Source organism: Thalassophryne amazonica, chromosome 12 (genome assembly GCF_902500255.1).
Source record: "Thalassophryne amazonica chromosome 12, fThaAma1.1, whole genome shotgun sequence".
NCBI classification, from domain to species: domain Eukaryota; kingdom Metazoa; phylum Chordata; class Actinopteri; order Batrachoidiformes; family Batrachoididae; genus Thalassophryne; species Thalassophryne amazonica.
Genome location: NC_047114.1, coordinates 64,544,924 through 64,569,985, shown reverse-complemented (window position 1 = coordinate 64,569,985; position 25,062 = coordinate 64,544,924). Strand labels below are relative to the sequence as shown.

Here is a 25,062-nt window from a genome sequence, read left to right as displayed (position 1 = left end):
CAAGTAACATAATACAGCGATTGATGGTTACACATTTTATTTCAAAATAAAGTTTTTTAGAGACTGGGGTTAGGAACGGTTTATGAAAATACCGGTTATTGTTACTTTAAAGAGAATACATTTAAATACCATCTCCTTCTGGAATCTCTTTACTGGTGCACTACACTGTGTTTGCTCTTAAATGATTGCCAAACATCTCAATGGAACCTATGGTTCATATTATTTTGTGGTATTTGCACAACCACCAGATGATGGGTTTTGTGCGATAAAATTTATCTGGCGATTCTTGGTGTTATTAGAATCAGTGCTGTGGATCACAAAATCATGGCAAATACTCTCCCAAGATGGCTGTCCACATTATCGCGGAAAGGATCTCAATGTCCGCTCTAGCGTTTTTCTTCTTCGTAAACGTGCCTAGTTTTGTGGCCTTGTAAAATTCTACTTTTGGACTGCGGTAGAAGTGATCAAGCAAGGGAGCCTTTGTTTAGCATTTTGGGGAGTACTGCACAAAGGAAAATCTGACAATTCCTGGCGGAAGAAGGAGGACAACAACAACAACCGTATATGCCGTAATTTGAGCGCTGGTGAAATCAGCACTGCTAGCTTGAGGCAGGCGTGAGACAGACGCTCTGCTAAAAACAAACTAATTCCATCAGCTGGCTTTGGTGAGTTTGTTCGTTCAGTCCTGACCGTATATTGAACGAATGTTGTTTTAGCCACGTTGTTGTGACTGACACGTTATTTACGACATGGTGCTGCTCTGGCTAGTGATTAGCTACAAACTCAGCTAGCAGCTGTCAGCGAACAGCTAAATATACGTATTTTCCTGATTTGTGGACACAGCTGACTCTGCTAGAGAGGAGACCCTTGTAGGTTATTGTGCTGTAGTTATTCTTGACATCCTGCATGTTTTTAACTGCGGTGTACATGATTTGTTGTGTTAGTTTGGTGGACTTGTTGCTGTTTGTGTCGGCGAGCTGTAAAAGTGGGCGGTGACAGACTGCTGCTGCCATGGAGCTGTTTCACATAAATCATTAAAACATTTATCAAAGAGAAAATTTCCAAGTTTGACTGTTTTCAGCTTTTCAAATATGTGGTGTTTTGTTATGCTGTATTTGTGTCAGGGATTTTTTATTTTATTTATTCTTTACTTTATTGTGTGTGTGTGGTTGTGCTTTTTTATTTTATTTTATTTTTACATTTGTGTGTGTGATTTCTGGATGCAACCAGAAATCCAGGCAAAATGGTTCCATATTTTGCTTGATTTTCACATGCTTAATATGGAAAAATAACCATTTTGTCATTTGGATGTCATTTTTATCGATAAGCTGTGGTGAATACATCTCTTGCACTAAGTATTTACTATGTGAATTTACTACCTCAAGTTGAAATAACATGTACTTAAAGTTCCAGTAGTTAAGGATTAGGTCAGCTCTGTCTTCAGGGATTGTTGGTTTAGTGAATTGAAAAGAATATTCCATGGTCGGAAGTAATTGAAAATTAATATTTTTCACACAATGTCCTGCTATCATGAAAATGTGTTGTTACGTCTTTAACTGGTTCTCTTAATTGAATTCCTTGACCCCAAATCCCTACATTTAGACACCAAGATCATACAAAAGCTATAATATAAATGAAGATATGACAAATCTTTGTTTTTGTGGTGGCCATTTTTTTAAAGTAAAAATTTTCACAAAAATCCCACTATCATGAATTAATTTATTTTTTAGCATTAATTTGTTGTCTTAAATGAATTCCTTGACACCCCCCCCCCCCCAAAAAAAAACCCCTACATTTATTCTGTGGGTCACAGCAACGTCACTTTCACTTTCCTTGGATGTCAAGTGACTCACTGGCATGAAAACATGGCTGGCGTCTTGTGATACCATAGAGATCCAATGTATAGCATTATACATTATACATACCATATATGTATGTATAATGCGAGTTATTTGTTGTTGAATTGACACAGTGGCTACAATGTAAAAAAGAAAACCACATCAAATTAAACTGCACTAATCCACCCTGGCTTGACTGTTTTCATGCCAGCCGGCATTGTGCCGAGTGTGCATGCTAATTGACTTGGCCACACATATATTAATGCTAGTATGCCTGGTATTGGAACAAGACTCTAAACCTCACTCAAGTGCCTAGAAGCTTTGAAAACTATTTTGTCTGGAATGGTTTAGGATTAAATTATTTTCAAGGTCGGTATCCAGGCAATATAACCTTGAGGGGTGGTTTTTCTCTGTGAAAACATCGCCAAGGTCAGTACAAATAGAAAACAGGACATTTGGTCATGCTAGCTATCAATATGAACACCTGAATTCAATTTTCAATATTCTGTAATTGACTGGTGTCCCATCTCTGGGAAGTCATAGATTATCATAGGTATGTTATGTAACAATTGCCGTGCAACCTTGCAAAAGCTGTGCCGTCTGCACAAAAAGTTGCAGAGTCGGTGGTATGTGTCATGCCCTTAATGGAATGTTCACATTAGCAATAAGAAAGCAGACTGTTTCATAGACAGGATGGGATAAACTAAGCTGTTTTTCATAATCTTCAGAGATAAGTTATCTTCCTCTGAACACACATCTCTGAGTCTGAAGATAGGGAAAGGGGGGTGTGGACTCCAATAAAAGAGAAGTCTGAAGTTGGGAGTCAGGAAGTGCAAGGGAGGAAGGGAGTGTGAAGAGCAGTCAAAACTCTGCATTCAGCACCTGCAATTTTACGTCCTCCAAGGACGTAATTAAATCAGCTGTGTTTATTTATTTGTCTGTCTAACCATTAGCAGGATTACGTCAAAACTACTGTACGGATTTTGACAAAAATTTCACCACAGATAAATATTAGGGCATCAAGACTCCATTAAATTTTGGAGTTGTTTCAGATCAAAATTGGTGGATGTCAGAAATCCCGGATTGCTCTGTTTATCAGTATAAGTTTTCAATAAATTTTCTTGATAAATATGTTTATCATATTTATGCCATGTTATTGATAAATAATATGGCAGTCATCCATGATTTAATGAACGTAACAGATTACATCCATTTCATATTACAGAATCCGGGGAATATTAGTAATAATAATAATATCAGTTTTCAAGTTGTTCACCAATGAATATGGCTTTATACACCCTGAAGAAAACCATATACCTATAAATGATAAATGTTGTATGGTTTTCTGAAGGGTGTAAAAAGCCATATTCATTGGTGAACAACTTGATAACGATTTTATCATATACAGTGGTCCCTCGTTTATTGTGGGAGTTACGTTCTAAAAATAACCCGCGATAGGTGAAATCCATGAAGTAGTCAGCGTTATTTTTTACAATTATTATAGATGTTTTAAGGCTGTAAAACCCCTCACTACACACTTTATACACTTTTCTCAAACAGGCGTTAACATTTTCTCACTTCTCTCTCCTGTGTAAACACTCAAAGTTCAAACCTTAGTAGAAAAAAAATAGAATGTTTTCCTATAAATAATTATGATGGCTTTTAGAACTAACAAATTTAATTTTAACGATCAACCTACGAGGTTGGACATATAAGAAATTATTAATAGTGACCCACCAGTATTTCACAGTTCCTTTGACCGCGCCTGTTCGTCATGGTGCCGCTCCACTGTCCAGATTGGCTGATTACTCAGGTGGTATGAAAAATATTACCTGTCCGCGAAAAGGGTCTATTGCTATTTATTCTTTAGTGTTTTATCCAATCATATTGGCGTATCATTTATAGGTATATTTTAAGGAGTTTTATTGTCATTGTGCATATATGAATACATAAAACAGAATTGGTCTTCTGTATTTAACACACCCCAATTACAATTAAACACAATTCAACCACTAAGAGCAGTGACCAGTTGCAGTCTGTCAAGTGGGGACCAAATCTAGATGTTGAGACGCTGCCTTGGAGCAGACCCTAATAAGCATGTTTTTGAAAGTGACGTTAAATTGAAGTACTCGGGGAAAACTCGCACAGAAACTGGGAGAACATGAAAATTCCACACAGAAAGGAACTGGGTATGTGTGGAACCCCAGACCTTCTTACTGTGAGGCAAGAGTGCTAACCACTGTGTTGCCCAAGCACCGACACCAGTGGGCCTGCACAGGACCTACTTCTTCTATATGTATAACCTTGTTGTGAAGTATGGAATGGCCTGACAGATCACCTCCATCTTCACTGCTACCTACTGTTTTGTTCTTCTTCTGTTGTGATACATTATTATAGCCAGTGGTGGGCACAGTTCTGATAATCCGATAACAGATAATTATCGAAGATAAAGTTTTCATTATTGGATTATCTTTTTAGATAACTTTAAAAACCATTATCGGACCAATTATCTTCCGATTAACTTTTGTCCGATAACTTTTAGACAGATAAACAAAGCTTAACAGCAACAAGCATTTCTAAAATTTAAAATCAGTTCAGCATCTACCTGTTAAAAGTTTTGTAACAGATATACAGTTATACCCTCTGCAAACAGAAGAGAGCTGTTTTTATGAAAAGCATCTCTAGCTTTCCTTTAACACCATACCGATATGCTGGCAATATCACCTAAGTCATCCAGAGGCATACATTTTTAACTTATGGTTCAAAGTTATTTAAAATTACTGTCATGTCTGAAGTTTTATAAAGTGAAAATATCAGATATATGTTTTAGTTTTAAAGTAATGTGCTAATTGTTAAGGTTTTGTGAGCACATGCTGAGCCCAGCAGTGCATTATGGGTAGGATGATGTAATCACACGTTCACGACAGGACAAATGCATTTCAGACACTCTGTTCAGGCTCCACGGACAACAGCATTAAACTCTAGTGCCTAAAACTCTCTTGAATATATTCTCTGGGTTTATAGACGTTGTTATTGTATTTGCGTTTGTTAAATTCCACGCATTTTAAATGTAGCAGACAGGGATTATCTGGAATTTTGTTTTCAAGGCCTCTACTGCCATCTACTGGCCAGTAGTGTTCATGGCAGTATTCGCCCTAAGTACTAAGCGTCTGGGAACCAGTAGAAGGCAGTGTTGTATTTGTTTTGACCCCGGTTATATCAGATGATTGTCAAATCAACTTTTTGGCTTTGCAAATGGCTTTTTTTTTTTTGCAAATGAAGTTTAAAAACAAAACAAAACAACAGCAAAAAAAAAAAAAAATAATAATAACATTACAAGACAGCTCTGCAGTGTTTGCACAGGCACAGTGCGAGCGGTTGGATGCTTGTAGCTTTTCAGCAGGAGGATAACCTCACGACGGCCGACCAGAATAATATCAAACAGGTTAGATTTTCATTGGACCATACGATCGGCGATCAGGAGGTGGTCCTGAGATGTTAAATGCAGCTTGTTACTCCATGTTTGTACACTACACGATGCAGGACGCGCGATTAACCTGAAACTCGGTCCAAAAAATTCCTGCATGAAAAACCATCTCGCACAGTGTAAAGCACATTTTACATCATAAAACGTGCGCACATTCTCTCCACATGCAAAACATTTTGCGATGACACTTCCAGGGCTCCGTAAAAATGCCTATTTTTACAAATAAAAAAATGAACACCAACACACGACAGATGTCACATTAACATGTTGGCTTACATCATGAATGACTGAACCAATCAGTGTTTAGCAGAGGCACTTTTACCCAGAATCCTTTGTGATTTGTCTGTGTTTGTTACAAAACCTCAGAATTAGTGCATTATTCAACATTAAAAGATATATGCTATATTTTAACTTTGTACAAATGACAGAATTGACATTAATGGAGTTATTCTATCGGTATTAATGTTATTTATAAATCATAACCATAAGTCAGCATGACTTTATTTTTCAAGACCTCCGCCTGACCGGAGTGTTGTAATTGATAGAGAGCTGGCTTTATGGCTGCTCTCAGGGTGCCTCTGTGTTGGGAGCTCTGTAGTAAACAAGAGCTTCCAGCAGGGGCAGAATGTTCAAAGACAAAAGTGTGGTCTCAGTGTGTGGGTCTGTTGTTACTTTTAATATTAGTAGAAGTTATTGTGGCATTAAAACTTAAATTTGTTTTACTAGTAGTTGCAAATGTATCAGATACAATATTGGAATTTATCTGTTATCGGTTATCTGTAACTTCCGATACATTTTTGGGTGGTTTATTGTTTTATCTTTATCGAAGATAAGTTTTCAGTTATCTGAGTATCTGTTATTGAAGTTAATTTTTTGGTTATCTGTGCCCACCACTGATTATAGCCTCCTTGAATGTTGCCATGTTTGATGTCAGAAATCTTTGGCCCTGTGTAGTGCCCTCTAGTGGATGTGTTGCTTAATTCCAGTCCTAAGCTAAAATGACATGAAAGTGATGGATAAAATTCTTTCGACAAGATTGATTTTTTTCATACATAAATGGAGCATAAATGAGTCTTAAGGCACTTTGAGCACCTGCTTTCACTTTTGAAAAAGATGCACGCTTGGTCACTCACTCACAGTGGATCCATGAGAAACATTGAAGGTGTGAGGGGGCCTGCCTGTTACCATTCTTTGTCAACTGGCAATGTCTGCTTGTTAGCTATTGTTATTGCAGTAGGTTAATATCATAGAAGTTACTGATTGGCAATTGTTCTGGTTTAATTTACCTATTTTAAATTAATTGCAGTTTTTGCATGATTTAACTACCTTTTACAGTGGGTGTATTCCAGGCATTTGTCTATAGAGCTTCTGCTTGCTTTGTAGTTTTTAACCTTCTCACATTCTTTTCACACCCTGTTTCATATTCACTACCATCTGTTCTAATTTTCTTATCTATTTGAGTGTGTTTTGAATAGCAAGCTTTCTGTTTAGTATCATTTTTTTTGCAGTTGATATTTGTTACATGCGTCTTACATAAACTAGGAGAAAATTATTGCAAAACTAGAAACAGCAAGGCAGACGTGCTCTGGGTATCCAAGATACTGTCTTGCTGAAATTTGAGTCATTTAGGTTCACATATTGTTGCCAGTCGTATGTAACTTAGAAAGCAGGAAACGAAATGTGCTGTTCCTCGCAGTCTGTTTTGTATGCTTGTCTTACAGACATAAAAAAACTAAATTCTGTAAGTAATGGGTTTTGCCACAGCATGTATGTAATTGTTTTTGTGTCCAGCAGCACTGTAGGGAGGTGTTATGGGCAACACAAGTGACAGGGTTTCTGGAGATCGCCATGGAGCCAAAGCTCAACGCTCAGACAGCAGCGGCAGTCAGAAAGACCAAGAACCCAGTAGTAAGATGATGGACAGTACAGATGATCCCAACATCTTCAACACACATGGAACTGAGTCCAAGGTACTGCTGGAATATTGCCGAAACGTTTTAAGATATAAGTCACATTTCTGGGTAACTTTGACGGCATCAGAGCTATGAAAGAAAAGGAGGGGTGGGGGGATCCAATAAAATCCTATTGATAACACCGTATGCTGATATGCAAATTTTAATTATTTATTTGTTTGTTCCCTATTCTGAGATCACACCAACATCATCAAAATGTTGCTGATAAAACATGTTCTGTGCCAGTCCTAAAAACAGCAGTATTGGAAAAGGGTTTTGTTGTACACTCAAAATAATTGTTAGTATGGTGTTTATAATCTGTGCAGACAAATGTAGTGTCTATGAAAAGCTCTAATCTTGTGTGAGATGACTCGGTTAAAATGAAATGAAAATGTCAGCATTATATTTCCTCCTAATTGTATACATTGCTATGCAAAAGATTGTGTTTGCACAGTACTCCACCCATTCCTATGGTTGTAGTAATGTTGTCTTGTTGATTATATTGAACCAAAGATATGTGACCTTGTGATCCTTTGTCTTTCTTACACAGCAGTGGCTCTTTTGTGTCTGTGTGCATAGTATTTTGGGAGATTTCTTAGATGAGTGCATCAGCAGCAGCCAGCACACTTTTGATGAATTTGCAATTGCTGGTTGTGTTTATTTTTTGTCTTTGGTGAAATAATCACAAGCAAGCTGCTCTTGTCAGAAGAAATCAAAGCAGACAGCATGAGAAATGAGTTTCTGTTGTGTCATTTGCTTTGTTTGCAGGCATCAGCTGACAAAGAATTCACTCCAGGCTTGGATGATTTACTAAAGACCAATCCTCAGGCTCGACCTACTGTTATCCGCTGGGCCGGAGGCGGGAAGGATGTCTACATAGCCGGTTCCTTCAATAACTGGACCACCAAGATACCGCTAAATAAAAGGTAAATATATATACTTTTATTTTGCAGTCAGGCTTGCAGTAGTTGTCAGTACATCAGCCCCCCCAGCCTGCCTTTCCTTAATCCCTTCTTTCTCCCTTCTTAACACTTTCTGGAGCTATGTGTGCCAGTTGTAGAGCTTTTACTGACGCACATTCATGGTGTTTATTATACTAATACTTTGTTCATATTCTTCATTCAAAAGCCATAATGATTTTGTAGCAATCTTGGACTTGCCAGAAGGAGAGCACCAATACAAGTTTTTTGTCGATGGACAGTGGCTCCATGATCCTTCAGAGGTATGTCAGTGTCATTGCTTTTTATTTATTTCTGTCATTTTATCAACCTCACATCACTGACTGATGTTTGTGTTACGCTTGTTAACATCCTCCTCATTCTCAACCTCTGTAATATTGTTTAACACTGTCATCCACAACATTCTACTCTCTTGCTTCAACCTTCACTGCCATATATGGTTGAAAAGGTTACTGGTTTTATGGTAGAACCATGATAAAATTCCTGGTGGTGAGTTTTACATTTCAGATTTTAATCATTAAAACTACGATTGATAACCACAGCATGAAAAAACTCAGCCAAACCTGTCAAGCTAGCAGTGAGAGCTTTTGATAGAAGGTGTTAGATGTCAGAATCTGACATCTATTTGACAGATTTTGACACCTGTCAACATAGAAAAAGTTGAGCATTGCTTTCCTCCATTGATTATCATCGCTATGAAATGCGGGGGGATATAGGGTGATCATTTAACACAATATCTCAAGAGCCAATTGACCAATTTCATTCATATTTATCATAAGGGTGTACTTGGGTGATCCTCCAACATGAGGTGATTACGGTGACCTTGAGGTCAATTTCAAGATTACAGTGAGATATCCAAGATATTGTCATTGTTACCCTTGTTAGCGCGATATCTAAAAAAACAGTTGACAAATTACATTCATATTTAGCATACTTGGGTGATCAGTAATACTTGGTATTCCTGATTTATGGGGACTGGGGGATATGTCATCTCCTGATGACTCTTGTTGAATCAGTGATCCTCACCTCCTTCCTCCAGGAATATATACAGTATTGGGGATATATTTTGCACTGTAAATGTCTTATGAAATAATCCCTTGCTGATGATGGCATTGAAAATCCTCAATAATACCTGTTACACACCAGATGTCTGTGTTATTTACTGACGGCAAATCATTATTTTAAAAAGGTATAAAACTGTGGTTCTTTAAGGTGAATCCTGTTATTGTTTTGTCATGATGAGCACACAGCAGTTTGTTGGCTACTGTTCAATGCCTGAAACTGTGTAAAGCCGAGTTGCCACAACAAGCTGCTTCAGTTAAATTTTCAAGACACAAGGGTGTGCGCATAAACCCTGAGGTCTGCCAGAAATGACAGGGGTATACTGCCAATAAATATGCATATTAAATTTTGCTTTATTGTATTTTACAGAATATAAGTCACTCTTTTTTTCTTTACCAGTTTAGTAGGTCCTGTGACTTATATTCCACAGAGACCGTTATGTCAAAAATTGGGGTGTAATGGTACACATATTATGGTTGGGTACATTTTTAGTACAGTGGAAACAAGAAACACAACATTAATGACATTTATCCCATGTTATTTAGGCTAGTGTGTGATGGAGTAGTCTTTCCAAATTGTTACAAATTGTTTTTTCTTGAATTCTTGGGAAATAGGGATGTGAATCGTACAACAACTCACGATTCAATTCGATTCCGATTCTTGGGGTGACGATTCGATCCAGAATCGATTTTCGATTCAGAGAGCTCTGAGAAATAGTTATATTACTTAAAAAATGTTTATGTTTAAGAAAATGCAGCTTTACAAGGTTAATCAAGTGTTTCTAGATGTAAATTTACTTATCTGCTTTGCTCGTTCAGAGTTGGCTGGCAGTTTAGCGAAGCGCTGGTCAGTAGTCGTAGTTGGCAGAGACCGCTGCTCCGCTTCTTTTAGCTCCGGGTGATGGCGTAGCATGTGGGCTTGCGGATTTGAAGTGTTTCCGAAGTACTTGACTTTCATTTTGCACACTGCATAAGTCATGTCAAGCTCCTTATTTGTCAAGCAGCAAATAATAAAATCCAAAATGCGCCCAAACATTTGCCTTCAGCAAAGACAGTGCTGGCTGAATTAGCTTTTTGTCTGCCATTGCTAAGCTACAGCCACTGAACTCTGCAGCTCACGAGTGTTTGAAGCACGCTGGACCCCCCCCCCCCACTTCGCGGGGACGCTGTAGTACAGAAGCCGTTGCCTAACAAACAGTACACGCAGCGAGTAAGCAAGAAAATGTTTAAAAAAATACTTTTTAAAAGTCGATTCTTGGACATTTTGGATCGATTCAGAATCGTAATAAATAAGAATCGCGATTCGGACGTGAATCGATTTTTTTTCCGACACCCCTATTGGGAAATGTATGTTTCAAACGTAAATGCCAATTATCCTGCATTGCAATGTGTAGACATACGAGTCTACACTCGTATGTCCTCCCCACCACTTTCCATGATGCTTTTTAACATGTTGAGAGTCCAGAAAATATGAGTGTATATATAAATATTTTTGTTCTATTCCACTCCACCATGAAACTGGGACTGGTGTTGCACTCAGAGCTTTTTACAGACACAGAAGCCTATAACTTTAGAGTTGTCATGGGTGTCTTGGTGGCTTCCCTCAATCATCTGCTTCTTGGACAGTCACTCAGTTTGAGAACTGCCAATTCCAGACAGACCTAATGTACAATTCTGTTTGTATTTCTTAATGAGTGATGTACATAAGTCCAAGACATAGTCAGTGACTTGAAAATGTTCCTGTACCCATCCCCTGACGTCTCTAAAGAAAACTGGTTGTAAAAGTGGTCATTAGTACAAACAATGAAACTTACATTTAGTTTGTCCTATTAGTTATGGCTTATGAGAAATGGAGGGGCTTTTTGTATAAAAAAATAACTGGAAATTCTAAATGGTTAATGTGATACTTTTGTTACTCCTCTTGAATTAAAGTTAAAAGTCGACACTGCAAGCACATTGTCATCTTGACTGCTTCTTTAAGCCATTGTGATGGTTTTCAGAGGCAGAAGTGCAAAAATTGCCACTGTCCAAATAGTTATGGACCCGACTGTAGCTCTACTTACTGAATAAACCCTTAATTATTTGGCTGTCTTCTCCCCCATAGAATTTGTTGAGCAAAATAAGGAACTTGTTACATTGTACATGACCTCGACTTTCATTTCTCCTGATAGTAAGTTCATTCGGCTGCTCCCTTGTTTTCACTCGGGGTTTCCACAGCACATCCGAGGCACATCTGCATATTGATTTGGCACAAGTTTTCCACCGGATGCCCTTCCTGACACAACTCCACATTAATCAATCAATCAATCAATTTTTTTATATAGCGCCAAATCACAACAAACAGTTGCCCCAAGGCGCTTTATATTGTAAGGCAAGGCCATACAATAATTATGTAAAACCCCAACGGTCAAAACGACCCCCTGTGAGCAAGCACTTGGCTACAGTGGGAAGGAAAAACTCCCTTTTAACAGGAAGAAACCTCCAGCAGAACCAGGCTCAGGGAGGGGCAGTCTTCTGCTGGGACTGGTTGGGGCTGAGGGAGAGAACCAAGAAAAAGACATGCTGTGGAGGGGAGCAGAGATCAATCACTAATGATTAAATGCAGAGTGGTGCATACAGAGCAAAAAGAGAAAGAAACAGTGCATCATGGGAACCCCCCAGCAGTCTACGTCTATAGCAGCATAACTAAGGGATGGTTCAGGGTCACCTGATCCAGCCCTAACTATAAGCTTTAGCAAAAAGGAAAGTTTTAAGCCTAATCTTAAAAGTAGAGAGGGTGTCTGTCTCCCTGATCTGAATTGGGAGCTGGTTCCACAGGAGAGGAGCCTGAAAGCTGAAGGCTCTGCCTCCCATTCTACTCTTACAAACCCTAGGAACTACAAGTAAGCCTGCAGTCTGAGAGCGAAGCGCTCTATTGGGGTGATATGGTACTACGAGGTCCCTAAGATAAGACGGGACCTGATTATTCAAAACCTTATAAGTAAGAAGAAGAATTTTAAATTCTATTCTAGAATTAACAGGAAGCCAATGAAGAGAGGCCAATATGGGTGAGATATGCTCTCTCCTTCTAGTCCCCGTCAGTACTCTAGCTGCAGCATTTTGAATTAACTGAAGGCTTTTTAGGGAACTTTTAGGACAACCTGATAATAATGAATTACAATAGTCCAGCCTAGAGGAAATAAATGCATGAATTAGTTTTTCAGCATCACTCTGAGACAAGACCTTTCTGATTTTAGAGATATTGCGTAAATGCAAAAAAGCAGTCCTACATATTTGTTTAATATGCGCTTTGAATGACATATCCTGATCAAAAATGACTCCAAGATTTCTCACAGTATTACTAGAGGTCAGGGTAATGCCATCCAGAGTAAGGATCTGGTTAGACACCATGTTTCTAAGATTTGTGGGGCCAAGTACAATAACTTCAGTTTTATCTGAGTTTAAAAGCAGGAAATTAGAGGTCATCCATGTCTTTATGTCTGTAAGACAATCCTGCAGTTTAGCTAATTGGTGTGTGTCCTCTGGCTTCATGGATAGATAAAGCTGGGTATCATCTGCGTAACAATGAAAATTTAAGCAATACCGTCTAATAATACTGCCTAAGGGAAGCATGTATAAAGTAAATAAAATTGGTCCTAGCACAGAACCTTGTGGAACTCCATAATTAACTTTAGTCTGTGAAGAAGATTCCCCATTTACATGAACAAATTGTAATCTATTAGACAAATATGATTCAAACCACCGCAGCGCAGTGCCTTTAATACCTATGGCATGCTCTAATCTCTGTAATAAAATTTTATGGTCAACAGTATCAAAAGCAGCACTGAGGTCTAACAGAACAAGCACAGAGATGAGTCCACTGTCCGAGGCCATAAGAAGATCATTTGTAACCTTCACTAATGCCGTTTCTGTACTATGATGAATTCTAAAACCTGACTGAAACTCTTCAAATAGACCATTCCTCTGCAGATGATCAGTTAGCTGTTTTACAACTACCCTTTCAAGAATTTTTGAGAGAAAAGGAAGGTTGGAGATTGGCCTATAATTAGCTAAGATAGCTGGGTCAAGTGATGGCTTTTTAAGTAATGGTTTAATTACTGCCACCTTAAAAGCCTGTGGTACATAGCCAACTAACAAAGATAGATTGATCATATTTAAGATCGAAGCATTAAATAATGGTAGGGCTTCCTTGAGCAGCCTGGTAGGAATGGGGTCTAATAAACATGTTGATGGTTTGGATGAAGTAACTAATGAGAATAACTCAGACAGAACAATCGGAGAGAAAGAGTCTAACCAAATACCGGCATCACTGAAAGCAGCCAAAGATAACGATACGTCTTTGGGATGGTTATGAGTAATTTTTTCTCTAATAGTTAAAATTTTGTTAGCAAAGAAAGTCATGAAGTCATTACTAGTTAAAGTTAATGGAATACTCAGCTCAATAGAGCTCTGACTCTTTGTCAGCCTGGCTACAGTGCTGAAAAGAAACCTGGGGTTGTTCTTATTTTCTTCAATTAGTGATGAGTAGAAAGATGTCCTAGCTTTACGGAGGGCTTTTTTATAGAGCAACAGACTCTTTTTCCAGGCTAAGTGAAGATCTTCTAAATTAGTGAGACGCCATTTCCTCTCCAACTTACGGGTTATCTGCTTTAAGCTACGAGTTTGTGAGTTATACCACGGAGTCAGACACTTCTGATTTAAAGCTCTCTTTTTCAGAGGAGCTACAGCATCCAAAGTTGTCTTCAATGAGGATGTAAAACTATTGACGAGATACTCTATCTCCCTTACAGAGTTTAGGTAGCTACTCTGCACTGTGTTGGTATATGGCATTAGAGAACATAAAGAAGGAATCATATCCTTAAACCTAGTTACAGCGCTTTCTGAAAGACTTCTAGTGTAATGAAACTTATTCCCCACTGCTGGGTAGTCCATCAGAGTAAATGTAAATGTTATTAAGAAATGATCAGACAGAAGGGAGTTTTCAGGGAATACTGTTAAGTCTTCTATTTCCATACCATAAGTCAGAACAAGATCTAAGATATGATTAAAGTGGTGGGTGGACTCATTTACTTTTTGAGCAAAGCCAATAGAGTCTAATAATAGATTAAATGCAGTGTTGAGGCTGTCATTCTCAGCATCTGTGTGGATGTTAAAATCGCCCACTATAATTATCTTATCTGAGCTAAGCACTAAGTCAGACAAAAGGTCTGAAAATTCACAGAGAAACTCACAGTAACGACCAGGTGGACGATAGATAATAACAAATAAAACTGGTTTTTGGGACTTCCAATTTGGATGGACAAGACTAAGAGACAAGCTTTCAAATGAATTAAAGCTCTGTCTGGGTTTTGGATTAATTAATAAGCTGGAATGGAAGATTGCTGCTAATCCTCCACCCCGGCCCGTGCTACGAGCATTCTGACAGTTAGTGTGACTCGGGGGTGTTGACTCATTTAAACTAACATATTCATCCTGCTGTAACCAGGTTTCTGTTAGGCAGAATAAATCAATATGTTGATCAATTATTATATCATTTACCAACAGGGACTTAGAAGAGAGAGACCTAATGTTTAATAGACCACATTTAACTGTTTTAGTCTGTGGTGCAGTTGAAGGTGCTATATTATTTTTTCTTTTTGAATTTTTATGCTTAAATAGATTTTTGCTGGTTATTGGTAGTCTGGGAGCAGGCACCGTCTCTACGGGGATGGGGTAATGAGGGGATGGCAGGGGGAGAGAAGCTGCAGAGAGGTGTGTAAGACTACAACTCTGCTTCCTGGTCCCAACCCTGGATAGTCACGGTTTGGAGGATTTAAGAAAATTGGCCAGATTTCTAGAAATGAGAGCTGCTCCATCCAAAGTGGGATGGATGCCGTCTCTCCTAACAAGACCAGGTTTTCCCCAGAAGCTTTGCCAATTATCTATGAAGCCCACCTCATTTTTTGGACACCACTCAGACAGCCAGCAATTCAAGGAGAACATGCGGCTAAACATGTCACTCCCGGTCCGATTGGGGAGGGGCCCAGAGAAAACTACAAAGTCCGACATTGTTTTTGCAAAGTTACACACCGATTTAATGTTAATTTTAGTGACCTCCGATTGGCGTAACCGGGTGTCATTACTGCCGACGTGAATTACAATCTTACCAAATTTACGCTTAGCCTTAGCCAGCAGTTTCAAATTTCCTTCAATGTCGCCTGCTCTGGCCCCCGGAAGACAATTGACTATGGTTGCTGGTGTCGCTAACTTCACATTTCTCAAAACAGAGTCGCCAATAACCAGAGTTTGATCCTCGGCGGGTGTGTCGTCGAGTGGGGAAAAACGGTTAGAGATGTGAACGGGTTGGCGGTGTACACGGGGCTTCTGTTTAGGGCTACGCTTCCTCCTCACAGTCACCCAGTCGGCCTGCTTTCCCGGCTGCTCGGGATCTGCCAGGGGGGAACTAACGGCGGCTAAGCTACCTTGGTCCGCACCGACTACAGGGGCCTTGCTAGCTGTAGAATTTTCCACGGTGCGGAGCCGAGTCTCCAATTCGCCCAGCCTGGCCTCCAAAGCTACGAATAAGCTACACTTATTACAAGTACCATTACTGCTAAAGGAGGCCGAGGAATAACTAAACATTTCACACCCAGAGCAGAAAAGTGCGGGAGAGACAGGAGAAGCCGCCATGCTAAATCGGCTAAGAGCTAGTAGCTACGCTAAGCTAGCGGATTCCTAAAAACACGCAAAGTGAATAATGTGTAAATAATTTAGAGGTGATTCAGCAGAAGGAGTGCTTTAGTTAAGGCACGTAAAGATTACACTGGGAAACAAATCGTAATCTAGATAACTAGATCAATCTAACTGCGCAGATTAAACAGCTAACAGATACAGAAAAACACCGCTGTGCTCCGGAACAGGAAGTGATACAATACCGCAGTGAATTACATGGCGAAATGTCATAGTTTTGAACTGGGAACCTTCCACACTGAAACCAAGTGCACTAACCACTTGGCCACCACCTCTGCCACTTAATTTCTCCTGACAATTGTGTCAAAATATCCACAATTACGTCATTGTTATGTAAGTATGTGAAAGTCTTGGGAGGGGCGGGGCGTGTCCTTACATCTGTACTGTATATGGTAGCTCCAAAAATGCCTGGAAATTACACGTGATTGTTTCTCTCTTTCAGCCTGTGGTAACCAGTCAACTTGGCACCATCAACAACTTGATCCAGGTGAAAAAGTCTGATTTTGAGGTGTTCGATGCCCTGCAGGTCGACTCTCTGGAGTGCTCAGACACATCAGGTCAGCCTGCATCCAGACTCTTCTATTTCTTTTCATTAATTATGATATAGCCACATTGTAATTCTTCTGCTTGTTAGTCGGTGGCCTCTGGTGATGAGCCTGAATTGGCCACAGTATAGTTGATGGTACTGTTTCAGCAGGAACCCACTCTGTCACATTGTCGTTATTCGTATAAAAGTGCTTGGGAGACACTTGGTACCGCCACAGACCAGGGACAGCTGTTGTGTATTGGTTGATTATTCTGCCTTGGGAAGCCTTAACCCAGACTATAACCTCCTAATACGTGTTACTATAAACATTTTACTTGTAGTTATCAAGTAAAATGTTTACTTGTCCCTATAATTACCACATTGTAGCTGCTCAGTCAGCCATAACATTACAGACTATCAACAACTTTGGTACAACTATGTGACTCAAAGCTCTGGTAACTATGGGAGTTATAAAATTAAGGCAAACAAATCTCAACAGTGATCTACAGTTGGTGTTGAAACAGAGTTTTTGGGTGAGTGTTCTGTGCACTGATGCTGCTTTTTGTTGTTTTGAAGGTCTGTTACTTGGACAGTCTAGAATTGTGTGAAAAGTAGTAGTAGGAGACCGTAGTCTTGTTTGAACCCTCCGTGATATTGCAGGATTTGACCACTTACGGGAACCTCCATTTAATATATACACAGTTTGGGTTGCCACGGAGACACATCACTTCCAGCAAAGTGGCGAATCCGAAGCAGCGACTGGCTGCAGGATGAAAACAAGCTTGGGCTGCATTGATTGTTTATTGAAATCAGCTGGTTTTGTTTTGTGTCTAATTTGCTTCTATTAGCCAGCTGACAGCTCTCACTGCCTGGAACAACGAGATTTATACACCAAGCTGAGCTGAAATGAGTAGCTCCATTCTCTCGCCTGCAAAACTGCCTCGACACGTTTGTGCTCTGGGTCATAAACAAACCGCAACACGTCCACTTTTCCACCACATTGTCACGTTTTCTTTGCATTTTCACTTTGTTTGCATACAATTTGCCCAAAACCCCATTGAAAATTCTGTGGTTTGTACCCCGAAAGTAGAGAAATTACATCGTATGCGTCATTTTACCCCTTAAGCGCCCGCCCCCCCTAAATGAGACTGCGCTGCCCTATTGTTTTGGCTTCCTTTATTTGGCACAAGTTTTACACCACTTTTTGTTTTTTTTCTTTTTAATTGTTGATGTTGTACCAGTATTGCGATTGAGACTGTTGTGTGTTCACAGATCTGTCCAGCTCCCCTCCAGGGCCGTACGGGCAGGAGCAGTACAGCATCAAACCTAGGGAACATTTTAAGGCCCCGCCCATACTCCCCCCTCACCTCCTTCAAGTTATCCTCAACAAGGACACCAACATATCTGTCAGTTTCTCCATTTTTTTGTTGTTGTTGCACCTTTTAACTTCTTGTACAACCCCTGGCAAAAATTATGGAATCACCGGCCTCGGAGGATGTTCATTCAGTTGTTTAATTTTGTAGAAAAAAAGCAGATCACAGACATGACACAAAACTAAAGTCATTTCAAATGGCAACTTTCTGGCTTTAACAAACACTATAAGAAATCAGGAAAAAAAATTGTGGCAGTCAGTAACGGTTACTTTTTTAGACCAAGCAGAGGGAAAAAAATATGGACTCACTCAATTCTGAGGAATAAATTATGGAATCACCCTGTAAATTTTCATCCCCAAAACTAACACCTGCATCAAATCAGATCTGCTCGTTAGTCTGCATCTAAAAAGGAGTGATCACACCTTGGAGAGCTGTTGCACCAAGTGGACTGACATGAATCATGGCTTCAACACGAGAGATGTCAATTGAAACAAAGGAGAGGATTATCAAACTCTTAAAAGAGGATAAATCATCACGCAGTGCTGCAAAAGATGTTGGTTGTTCACAGTCAGCTGTGTCTAAACTCTGGACCAAATACAAACAACATGGGAAGGTTGTTAAAGGCAAACATACTGGTAGACCAAGGAAGACATCAAAGCGTCAAGACAGAAAACTTAATGTTAACACCTAAACAGAAAAAAACAAGGGTACAGTGGGCTAAGGAAAAGCAATCGTGGACTGTGGATGACTGGATGAAAGTCATATTCAGTGATGAATCTCGAATCTGCATTGGGCAAAGTGATGATGCTGGAACGTTTGTTTGGTGCCGTTCCAATGAGATTTATAAAGATGACTGCCTGAAGAGAACATGTAAATTTCCACAGTCATTGATGATATGGGGCTGCATGTCAGGTAAAACCACTGGGGAGATGGCTGTCATTACATCATCAATAAATGCACAAGTTTACGTTGATATTTTGGACACTTTTCTTATCCCATCAATTGAAAGGATGTTTGGGGATGATGAAATCATTTTTCAAGATGATAATGCATCTTGCCATAGAGCAAACACTGTGAAAACATTCCTTGCAAAAAGACACATAGGGTCAATGTCATGGCCTGCAAATAGTCCGGATCTTAATCCAATTGAAAATCTTTGGTGGAAGTTGAAGAAAATGGTCCATGACAAGGCTCCAACCTGCAGAGCTGATCTGGCAACAACAATCAGAGAAAGTTGGAGCCAGATTAATGAAGAGTACTGTTTGTCACTCATTAAGTCCATGCCTCAGAGACTGCAAGCTGTTATAAAAGCCAGAGGTGGTGCAACAAAATACTAGTGATGTGTTGGAGCATTCTTTTGTTTTTCATGATTCCATAATTTATTCCTCAGAATTGAGTGAGTCCATAGTTTTTTCCCTCTGCTTGGTCTAAAAAAGTAACCGTTACTGACTGCCACAATTTTTTTTTCCTGATTTCTTATAGTGTTTCTTAAAGCCAGAAAGTTGCCATTTGAAATGACTTTAGTTTTGTGTCATGTTTGTGATCTGCTTTTTTTCTACAAAATTAAACAACTGAATGAACATCCTCCGAGGCCGGTGATTCCATAATTTTTGCCAGGGGTTGTATTTAAGTTACTTTATGCTATCTTTTCCCCAAGCTTGTGTTTGATGTCTTTTTTTTTTTGTAAATACATTTTACCCTCTGTCTCCTTTGGTAGTGTGACCCTGCCCTGCTGCCTGAGCCAAACCACGTCATGCTGAACCACCTGTATGCTCTTTCTATAAAGGTGCGCTCACTGGAATCACTTAAATGCTTCCCACAATTTCCAGATGTAACTGGTCCTACATAAAATGTCTGATGATTTGAGGATGGCACTTCACTGTGGGCTGAAAATATTATACCAATTCCTTTAAGCTTAAGTATTATTGTTTTGGATACCTTCATTCAACATGAGATGCACATATTGGATACAATTTTTTCTTTTTTTTATTGTTGCTATTTATCTGAGCAAAGGTGATCCAGTGACCTTTAAATTTGTAGAATAAGTTCATACTGACACAGATGATGTACATAAAACAATGTTTTTGATAATGGATGTCAGAAACATTCTGTCACTCTTTCTGACTGTGACTAGAGGCAGAGAGTAAGACTTCTTGCTTCAATTGAAGTCTTTATTAATACCGCGGGAGTGGACAATACACTACATTGTATTTCCTTCCACTGAAGGCATGTTGAAAGTTTTCAAGTTTATATACAGTTCAGGGATAACATGGATGGTGGTTACCTAGCAACATTTTTCAACCAGTCATATCTAAAAATGCTTCTCTCCCCCGTGAGAGTGTCTCAACCACAGCTGCCCAGTTATTTACCCAAGGCCAGACCTTGAGGTCTTCTCTCTTTTGAGATAAGTTTACACTTTCACATGAAGCTTCAGCAGTGAGCAGTCAAATGAAAATGCAAGTATTAACATGATATATTCACAATACTTACAATCACACAAAAATAAAAGGTATATGTTTTTCTGATATTTTTTATAACCCCATAATGATTAAAAAACATACATTTTCTTATAACCCCAATTCCAATGAAGTTGGGACGTTGTGTAAAATGTAAATAAAAACAGAATACAGTGATTTGCAAATCCTCTTCAACCTATATTCAACTGAATACACCACAAAGACAAGATTGCTAATGTTAAAACTGAAACTTTATTGTTTTCATGCAAATATTTGTTCATTTTGAAACGGATGCCTGCAACACATTTCAAAAAAGCTGGGACAGTGGTATGTTTACCACTGTGTTACATCACCTTTCCTTCTAACAACACTCAATAAGCATTTGGGAACTGAGGACACTAATTGTTGAAGCTTTGTAGGTGGAATTCTTTCCCATTCTTGCTTGATGTTCGACTTCAGTTGTTCAACAGTCCGGGGTCTCCGTTGTCGTATTTTGCACTTCAGAATGCGCCACACATTTTCAATGGGCGACAGGTCTGGACTGCAGATAGTACCTGCACTCTTTTACTGTGAAGCCACGCTGTTGTAACACGTGCAGAATGTGGCTTGGCATTGTCTTGCTGAAATAAGCAGGGACGTCCCTGAAAAAGACGTTGCTTGGATGGCAGCATGTGTTGCTCCAAAACCTGGATGTACCTTTCAGCATTGATGGTGCCATCACAGATGTGTAAGTTGCCCATGCCATGGGCACTAACATGCCCCCATACCATCACAGATGCTGGCTTTCGAACTTTGCGCTGGTAACAGTCTAGCTGGTCTTTTTCCTCTTTGTCCGGAGGACACGACGTCCATGATTTGCAAAACCAATTTGAAATGTGGACTCATCAGACCACAGCACACTTTTCCACTTTGTGTCTGTCCATTTCAAATGAGCTCAGGCCCAGAGAAGGTGGCGGCGTTTCTGGATGTTGTTGATGTATGGCTTTTGCTTTGCATAGTAGAGTTTTAACTTGCACTTGTAGATGTAGAGACGAACTGTGTTAACTGACAATGGTTTTCTGAAGTGTTCCTGAGCCCACGCGGTAAGATCCTTTACACAATGATGTCGGTTTGTATTGTAGTGCCAACCGGGGGATCAAAGGATTCTTCGGATTCTCTGAATCTGTAGATGTAGATGATGGAATCCTTAAATTCATTGCAATTGAACGTTGAGAAACATTGTTCTTAAACTTTTGGACTATTTTTTTCACACAGTTGTTCACAATGTGGTGATCCTTGCCCCATCTTTGCTTGTGAATGGCTGAGCCTTTTGGGGATGCTCCTTTTATACCCAATCATGACACTCACCTGTTTCCAATTAACCTCTTCACCTGTGGATTGTTCCAAACAGGTGTTCTTGAGCATTGTTGCCCCTGTCCCAGCTTTTTTGAAACGTGTTGTAGGCATTCATTTCAAAATGAGCAGATATTTGCACAAAAACAAAAAAGTTTATCAGTTTGAACATTAAATATCTTGTGTTTGTGGTGTATTCAATTGAATATAGGATGAAGAGGATTTGCAAATCATTGTATTCTGTTTTTATTTACATTTCACACAATGTTCCAACTTCATTGAAATTGGGGTTGTACAATAGATTAATCTGACATGGCATTGTTGGATACATGTGGGTAGTGACGTTGATATTGCTGCATGTGGATGAAGGGCTAAGTGTTTAGAATCGTGGTGCTCCCGGTTGTGATCTAAGGAAGCATCCAGGTGCCATTAGTACTAGGACTCTGGAAGATTTTTGGGTATTGCTACTCATGGAGAGCACCTATTCTGCTTGTATCTAACTTTCCCTGCTTCAACGCACAGCTAATTAACCCAGCCAGGTGTGTTCACTTAAAACCACACACACATAGTAGAGCAGGTAGACATAAAATGTGCAGGGCTGGTGCTCTCCAGGAGTAGGGTTGGAGACCCCTGCGCGCAAATGACTTTGTGTTAAATATGCTGTGATATAAGGAGACCCAGATGAGTCACACTTGCTGCATTGTGAGGAAAAGTCAGACATCACCTAGCTGCTCCAAGTAGGTGGCTGCCTTTGGGGAATGGGACTGAACTGTTCATCTACCGGGGCAGCTGCCATTTGAGATGCTGTGTGGTTCTACGAGGTAGCAGATGCAGCAACGTAGATGCTTCATCAAGGCAAGATGCCTAAAATGGACTTGTTCCAGCTTTCCAAATGTGAGGATTTGAAGCCACTTTAAAAGAGATTTAAATCTATGTTTAACTAGCTATTTCTGTAACAGTTGTAAAGTAGTTTGTAAACATTTCAAAATAAATGGAACACTGATTTAAACTAGCCAAGAACCTACTTGGAATGTTTGTTAGTTTGTTTTTTAAACTAATGGGCTGTCTTTGACTTTAGGGCCAATGCCCAGAGTTTGTTTTGTACTCTGGGACAGTTGTATTTTGTTGGAGTGTTGGAATGTGGAAAGTGAAGAATGTATTTTCTAACACGTGAACTCCAGAGATGTGCCGGTTCTTGGAGAGGGTTTTTTTTTTTTTTTTTTTAAAGTTGAAAGGTTGGAGCATCGTGTGGGTCATCATTATTGATCAATAGAGAATGTGAAACGGGACCTCATAGTGGAGCCTTCCAGTTGTATGTACCACTTCCTTTACAGGCATTTTATAGGTGACTGGGCTGACTTGGTTTTCACAAATGTGGTTAAATTACAGCATACCCACATATTACCTTCTTCAATGAGGTTATGAAGTGATTCATCTCTTGGTTTGGTTTGTTTTTGGAAGGTTTATTAACAAAAAAATGTGATTTTTTTTTTTAAATAAAAGTGTTGGAAATGTTGATCCTGTCTTTGAATAGACATCATCTAGATGCTCAAACCTCGGCCATAGACGTGATGATAAACAGTTGACTGTACGTGTTCACCTTCTGTTGGACAGGTACAGGCTGCACCCCATCACTGGTTCTCTATTCACTGGGATGAGCTTGCAGCCCCCTGCACTTGTTAACTGGACAGAATGAATGCATGAAAGTGATTGTTTGAGACCTATAGTAAAGCTTGATACCCTTTTAGAATTTTTGGTGTGACAGTCATAATCGCTGATGTGTGGAGAACAAACAAGAACTTCAGTCTCCTGAATTTACAGATGTTTCAAATGCAAGAGCTGTCTTAGCCAGTCATTCAACAAGCCATATTATAATGCCAAAAATATCAAACCTCTCATAACTGTTCAAAAATGCATTTGGATTATTCTCTTAGGACAAGTTGTTACTTTCACAAATGGTGGGCATCTCGTGTATATACATATACCGGCGGATTTAAATTGTACTCACAGCAGCTTGTTTCTGTCTTTTTTTTGTTTGTTTGTTTGTTTTCTGTATGTGCAGGATGGAGTGATGGTGTTGAGTGCAACCCACAGATATAAGAAGAAGTATGTTACCTCTCTGCTGTACAAGCCGATCTAAACCTCAGCGGGGTGCTGTACAGTGCTTTCAGAGAGTAGCATGCTTGTATTTTGCAGTTTTAAAATCACGTTTGGCCAGTTGATGCAATGAAACAAGTTTACAGGTGAGATGTGAGTGTGGCTCCATTTTAAAGAGTGCACTTTCCTCCACATAGAGCTCTGAACAGACTGTAGTGGCAGATGTGAACACCACACTCTGACAGACAAAGAGACTGACAAAATCACTGTGTATCTGACTGTTTGCATCAACCTGTTTCTATGCATGTTTGCCTGTAAAGAGTTTTTTATTTTGTTTAATGAGGGTGCAGTGTGAGTGAACAGACCCCACAGAAAGAAATTGTACTCCTCATTAACTGCAATTCTATAGGGCATTTGTATGAAGAGTGCTCATAGTGCTTTATATTGATGTCTCACATTCATATATCGGTGTTAGTGAGATGCCATGCAAGGTGCTCGGCTTCACGCCCAGATCAAATAAGGACCTGACTGTTTTTCCTGTCTGATGGAGGATCCTCTGGTTAGACACCCCCCCCCCCCCCCCAAACTCTGAGACTACCACCTCCCCAAATTGAAAGTTCTTGTTCATTTCTAATTCTTTAAAGAGGAATTTTGAGGATTATTGGTGTGGATTAACTGTTTCATTTAAAATTATATCACACTTTTATGGATTGAAAGTTTTTAAAACTCCATGATTGATTTTTCAGATTGCAACTCATCCAGTACCCTGTAATTGTGTCCTCAAAAAACATGTGGGTCAGAACACTCAGAAAAGTCTATGTTCGTGTTGGCTGCATGCTTCATAGTGCCTTTCCCTGTATGGTGGAGCCATTGATGTTTGTGTGGCTAACAACATGGACTTGAGTGTTCCTCCTCCAGCTCACTTTACCGTTTTGTTTATAATTTTGTGGTGTCTCGTTTGCTGAATGTGTGTTAGTCTTCATTCATTGCTGAATGATGGCCAAACAGTGCACTTGTTTCCAGTTTGGAAGATCCCTGGTGCAAGGTCACCCCTACCCATTCTCTATGAGATGTGGAGTTGTGTTAGTAATGTCAGCCAGTGTAAAACGTGTGCCAAGTCAATATGCAGATCCACCTCAGATCTGCTGTGGTGACCCCAAGTGAAAACAAGAGGGGGCAGCCGAAGGGACATACTGCAGACATTGCTGAACTGTTGTAAAATAAAACCAGCTAGCTTAGTAACCCAAAGTCT

General features: G+C 39.5%; 1 protein-coding gene across 3 annotated transcripts; it reads left to right on the top strand.

Moving 5' to 3' along the window:
- The first annotated feature begins 422 nt into the window (after positions 1 to 422).
- Positions 423 to 25,062, top strand: prkab2 (protein kinase, AMP-activated, beta 2 non-catalytic subunit). Of its 3 annotated transcripts, none has more exons than XM_034182475.1 (8): positions 423 to 665; positions 7,117 to 7,309; positions 8,039 to 8,203; positions 8,406 to 8,499; positions 16,469 to 16,583; positions 17,825 to 17,958; positions 19,643 to 19,711; positions 23,776 to 25,062. In XM_034182475.1, the coding sequence occupies exons 2-8, from the start codon at positions 7,137 to 7,139 to the stop codon at positions 23,851 to 23,853; spliced, it is 828 nt and encodes a 275-aa protein (XP_034038366.1). In that variant the 5' UTR covers positions 423 to 665; positions 7,117 to 7,136; the 3' UTR covers positions 23,854 to 25,062. The 3 variants fall into 3 exon arrangements, with proteins under 3 accessions (XP_034038366.1, XP_034038367.1, XP_034038365.1); XM_034182476.1 differs by having other exon boundaries at positions 425 to 665; positions 7,120 to 7,295; positions 8,046 to 8,203; XM_034182474.1 differs by having other exon boundaries at positions 425 to 665; positions 7,120 to 7,309.